We start from the raw sequence: 5,451 nt of genomic DNA on the forward strand, positions 1-5,451 counted from the left end.
CCCCACCTTACCGACCTCGTTGTTGGAGCAAATTGCTGCAGCTGAACCGGATCCGGCATGGTGTTAAAATTCTCGCCACTCTTGTTCAAGGCTTCAGCCATCCAATGCCGGCACGTTTTCAAGTGGACATAGTGTTTGTGTGTGTGTGTGTGTGTGTATTTGGAAGAGAATTTTGGTGTGTAAAAGTCGTTCCATTTTGGCAAAGGTCGAAATAATTTGTGCTGAGGCCGACTCAGCAATCTCTAGTGGAAGGCGATAGACATGTACCCGAATGTGCCATGTCTGCAGCACGATACGGTCCTACACCATACAAAGCAACAACCGCACTGGGATATGCTGTCCAGCCACCGGGCGCGGGTCTGTGGGGAGGAGTCATCCGAAAGAAAAGAAGGCAACACACACGAAAGAAGAAAACATTATGCGAAGCTACACGTAGCAATAATGAAAATGTCGGCAACTCTCACTATCAACCACACACCGTTCGCTGCCGTTCACTACTACGCCCCTGAATTGGCCCTTCTGCTGCATATAACCAGCGACGACGCACTGCTTTTCGTTCTGCCGATTGGTAATACACAACACACACACACCCCCCCCCGCTTTAGTAACCGTTACGGAAAGGTGGCCAACGAAAAAAAAGGAAAGGAAAAACATACAATCAAAGTACAATTATGCTCTCCATCAACAACGGGCCGGCGGCTGGGTTGGGCAAACGATATTTCTATTGCATTTTGCAGGTGGTCTGGCAGGTTGCGGAAAATGAATGTGGTGCTCCAAAACCGAACGAAACGAGGAACAATAATTTATTGAGAAATTGAATATCTGTTACACTGAGCGAAGGTACGACGGTACTGCTACAGTGCGTTCCTAGAATTTCCGACTTGGATCATGTCTGAAGCCGGTTGGTGTGTTCAAGAACAAGTCCATTCGCAGGACTAGTCCATCCGGTTCTGTTTGTATGAATAAGTCATAGACTTCTTCTACGCATGGTAACTCCTCACATACGACTAGGATTTGCAACTTCCTGGACATTCTGTAGTTACTTCACCGGTTTTTTTTTAACACCAAGTGCTTTTACTACATTTTTATACCACAAGAGCGGGCAACTAGCCACTGGGGCTGTTAGTGTTGGGTGAATCTGAGAGGAATCTGAATAAATCTTTGAACTGCAATGAATAAATCTAGCACTGTTTAAAAGATTAATGTACCCCCACGCAAAATGGGTCCATACTACCATTTCGTTTATCCAAGGGACATGATCCGCCATTGCTCTAAGGATTCTTGAATCTTATGAGATTCGATGCCTGATTTGAATGGCTCTACACTATAGATTCATATGGATGGTTATTCTTCGGCATAACAACCTCAAGAAGTCTAAGACCTACCATTTCTGGCGTTCTTGGACTTTGTTTACTCCTAGCCAGATGGTCAGTCCTGCGTACGGGCGATTGGCTGGGATGGGATTTTGGACCGGTCCTGTCATGTGAAGACCGGTGCCACTACCAAATGCACCACCGATCGTTGCCAAACACAACACCTGTTGCTATATAACCCATAAGCTATGGCTGTGGTTTTGTGGTGGCAAATGAGACGTGGAGGGATATGGTGCGGTTAATTATCAAACCTCGTAGTTTCGCGTAAAATGATAAGATAAAGACATAAATAGGGTAACCTTTCAGGTGGCACGCGTGGAACTATACCACACATATTTAGAAGCTAACACTTTTTCCAGAATTTTCCAGCTTGTCTTTTGCTAAATACGGATGTAATTCTACGTTTACACCCCTACCAAGCGTGCAATTGCTATACGTATCCTTTGGTTTTTCTTGTTTCCGTTTCTTTCAGACAGCTTTTGCTATCCTTTGTGAGCTTAGACGTGGATTAGGCTAGAACGAGTTTGTTGCAGACACAAATGGACGCCCAAGCAGAAACCGAAATGCCCACGGGTAACGTGAGCGACGAGCCGTTCCTCGGCCCGTTGGACATCATCCTGCTCGTCAGCTTGCTGGCCGGTACCGCCTGGTATCTGCTGAAGGGCAAGAAAAAGGAAAACCAAGCTAGTCAGTTCAAATCCTACTCGATCCAGTAAGTACACAGCGGAATCGCTTCCCGCATTTTGTTTATTTTAAACTCGCACACACTATAAACACTCTGCAACCCGATTTGCAGACCTACAACGGTAAACACGATGACAATGGTGGAGAACTCGTTCATCAAAAAGCTGCAATCCTCCGGCCGTCGTTTGGTGGTGTTCTACGGTTCCCAAACAGGCACGGCAGAGGAATTTGCCGGCCGTCTGGCAAAGGAAGGAATCCGCTACCAGATGAAGGGGATGGTGGCCGATCCGGAGGAGTGCAATATGGTAAGTAATCTCACATATACGCTGCGAGAAGCGCGAACCACTCGATTCATTCATGCATCTAAAAACATCATTCGCCTCTTGCACTTCTTCCACACTTCTCCAAACAGGAGGAGCTGCTGATGTTGAAAGACATCGACAAATCGTTGGCCGTGTTTTGCCTGGCCACGTACGGTGAGGGCGATCCGACGGACAACTGTATGGAGTTTTACGATTGGATTCAAAACAACGATCTGGATATGACCGGTTTGAATTACGCGGTAAGTACATGGCCGCACACGAGCACCTCCGAGAGTCGGTTGTTGATGGGTTTAAATTGGGTTGGTTGCGTTGTGATACCGTGCGGGAACCGTAATCGTTGCGCAAATTCGTGCAGCTGCCCGAATCGAGCAGTATCGCCGTGTCGGTTTTTGACAGGCAGCGTTTGTCTGTCAGTTCATTTGGAACGTGCTGCTGGTGAGTACGGTGTTGTGAACAGTGTGGTGTAACCAGTTCACCGTTCAAGAGCACTATCAGCATCCAAACATCAATCAACAGGAAGATGAAACTAAACAGGACGTTAAGATTAAAGTAAATAAGTGGCCTAGCGTAGTGCTCGCCAGTTGGTCGTGAGAGTTGAAGTGAAAAAAAAAGTATGAGTGTATTGGCAGGCACCCGGCATGGCTGTTCGCGGTTCATGCCGCAAAACAGTATTCATCAGTTGTACCTCGCACCGATAGTACAATGTCTGCCAAGCGTAGAGCGCTTGTTGCTCGGCAGGAAGCGTGACCCTCGTAGCAAACTTAGAAAAAAATCCATGCAGGTACCCTTGAAGGGATTGCCCGTTCGCAACACCCACCACACGGTTACGTAACGTTGTGTGGGGCATTGCTACATTAGAGCTCTGTTCGTGTGGAGCGTTTGACACGCAATACCTGCGCGACTCTTTCCACGATCACCACTGTATTTTTGATTGGCTCGATGATCCATTTACATTACAGGTGTTTGGCCTCGGTAATAAAACGTACGAGCATTACAACAAGGTCGGCATCTATGTGGACAAGCGGCTGGAGGAGCTCGGAGCGAACAGAGTGTTTGAGCTTGGACTGGGTGACGATGACGCGAAGTAAGTTATATTAATGTGGACGCCACATTCATCCTTATGCTAACCACGGTATGTATCTTTCCCATCACCCACCAGCATTGAGGACTACTTTATCACGTGGAAAGAAAAGTTTTGGCCGACGGTGTGCGATTTCTTTGGCATTGAAAGTACGGGCGAGGATGTGCTGATGCGACAGTACCGTCTGCTGGAGCAACCGGATGTCGGTGCAGACCGCATCTATACCGGCGAGGTGGCCCGTCTACACTCCCTTCAAACACAACGCCCACCGTTCGATGCGAAGAACCCGTTCCTGGCACCGATCAAGGTAAATCGGGAGCTGCACAAAGCCGGTGGCCGTTCTTGCATGCACGTGGAGTTCGACATCGACGGATCGAAGATGCGGTACGAGGCGGGTGACCATCTCGCCATGTACCCGGTGAACGATCGCGATCTGGTCGAGCGGCTCGGCAAGCTGTGCAACGCCGACCTGGAAAAGGTGTTTTCGCTGATCAACACCGACACGGACAGCAGCAAAAAGCATCCATTCCCCTGCCCGACTACCTACCGGACCGCGCTGACGCACTACCTGGAGATAACCGCGTTGCCCCGAACGCATATCCTCAAGGAGCTGGCCGAGTACTGTTCGGAAGAGAAGGACAAAGAGTTTCTCCGATTCATCTCGTCGACCGCGCCGGACGGCAAGGCAAAGTACCAGGAATGGGTACAGGACAGCTGCCGCAACGTGGTGCATGTGCTGGAGGATATCCCGTCCTGCCATCCACCGATCGATCACGTGTGCGAACTATTGCCGCGTCTGCAGCCCCGCTACTACTCCATCTCTTCCTCGTCGAAGATCCACCCGACGACGGTACATGTGACGGCGGTGCTGGTGAAATACGAGACGAAAACGGGCCGATTGAACAAGGGTGTCGCCACAACATTCTTGGCCGAGAAGCATCCGAACGATGGGGAACCGTTGCCGCGCGTACCTATTTTTATCCGCAAGAGTCAGTTCCGACTACCGCCGAAGCCGGAAACGCCAGTTATTATGGTCGGACCCGGTACTGGGTTGGCACCGTTCCGTGGTTTCATACAGGAGCGTGACTTCTCCAAGCAGGAGGGCAAGGAAATAGGACAGACGACGCTATACTTTGGCTGCAGAAAGCGTACGGAGGACTACATATATGAAGACGTAAGTAAAGTCTTCGGAGTCCGTGTTGAAATGAAGTTGGTTAATTGTTTTGTGTGTATCTGTGCATGTTTTGCAGGAACTGGAAGATTATTCTAAACGCGGCATCGTTAACCTGCGTGTTGCCTTTTCGCGTGACCAGGAGAAGAAGGTTTACGTGACGCATCTGCTCGAGCAAGATTCCGACTTGATATGGAACGTTATCGGCGAAAATAAGGGACACTTTTACATCTGCGGGTATGTGTGGCAATCTTCAATTGTGCACCCATCACGATATCAACTTCGAGTTTGTTAATTGTGTATGTTTTTGTTTATTATATTCTCCTTTCTTTAGTGATGCGAAAAATATGGCCACCGATGTGCGAAACATTCTGCTGAAAGTCATTCGCTCAAAGGGTGGTTTAAGCGAAACTGAAGCACAGCAGTACATCAAAAAGATGGAAGCACAAAAACGATACTCGGCGGACGTGTGGAGCTAATCGTTCGGTCGACTACCACCTACCGCTCTACCAGTGCGCAAATACACGTTTAAAACAAAAGACACACACACAATACGCCTTCACATTAGCTAGCGGGGTGGATAATGTTTTCCAACGCCAGGATCAAGCACTCGTTTTTAAGTCTGTATTTTTTTTTGTTATTGCTGTTGATTCGTGCAGCATACGAGTGTTAAGGTTGCAGTTTCTTACTTTCGTACCGTGTAGAGTGAACTTAGTCGTAGCTCGATGTGTTTTTTTTTATTTGGGGTGGGTTACGTTCATTTTAATGTCGACGTTAATGGTCCTACACGCATATAATCGCGTGAACGCGAAGTTGGCG

At 48.4% G+C, this 5,451-nt stretch overlaps 1 protein-coding gene across 1 annotated transcript; it reads left to right on the top strand.

Annotated features, from left to right (window-relative positions):
* Positions 1-1,912: 1,912 nt before the first annotated feature.
* Positions 1,913-5,111, top strand: LOC128713106 (NADPH--cytochrome P450 reductase). The gene is made up of 7 exons (XM_053807972.1): positions 1,913-2,085; positions 2,170-2,362; positions 2,470-2,619; positions 3,340-3,464; positions 3,540-4,635; positions 4,712-4,869; positions 4,967-5,111. The coding sequence occupies exons 1-7, from the start codon at positions 1,913-1,915 to the stop codon at positions 5,109-5,111; spliced, it is 2,040 nt and encodes a 679-aa protein (XP_053663947.1).
* Positions 5,112-5,451: the final 340 nt, after the last annotated feature.

The sequence above is a fragment of the Anopheles marshallii genome, chromosome X (assembly GCF_943734725.1).
Source record: "Anopheles marshallii chromosome X, idAnoMarsDA_429_01, whole genome shotgun sequence".
NCBI lineage: Eukaryota > Metazoa > Arthropoda > Insecta > Diptera > Culicidae > Anopheles > Anopheles marshallii.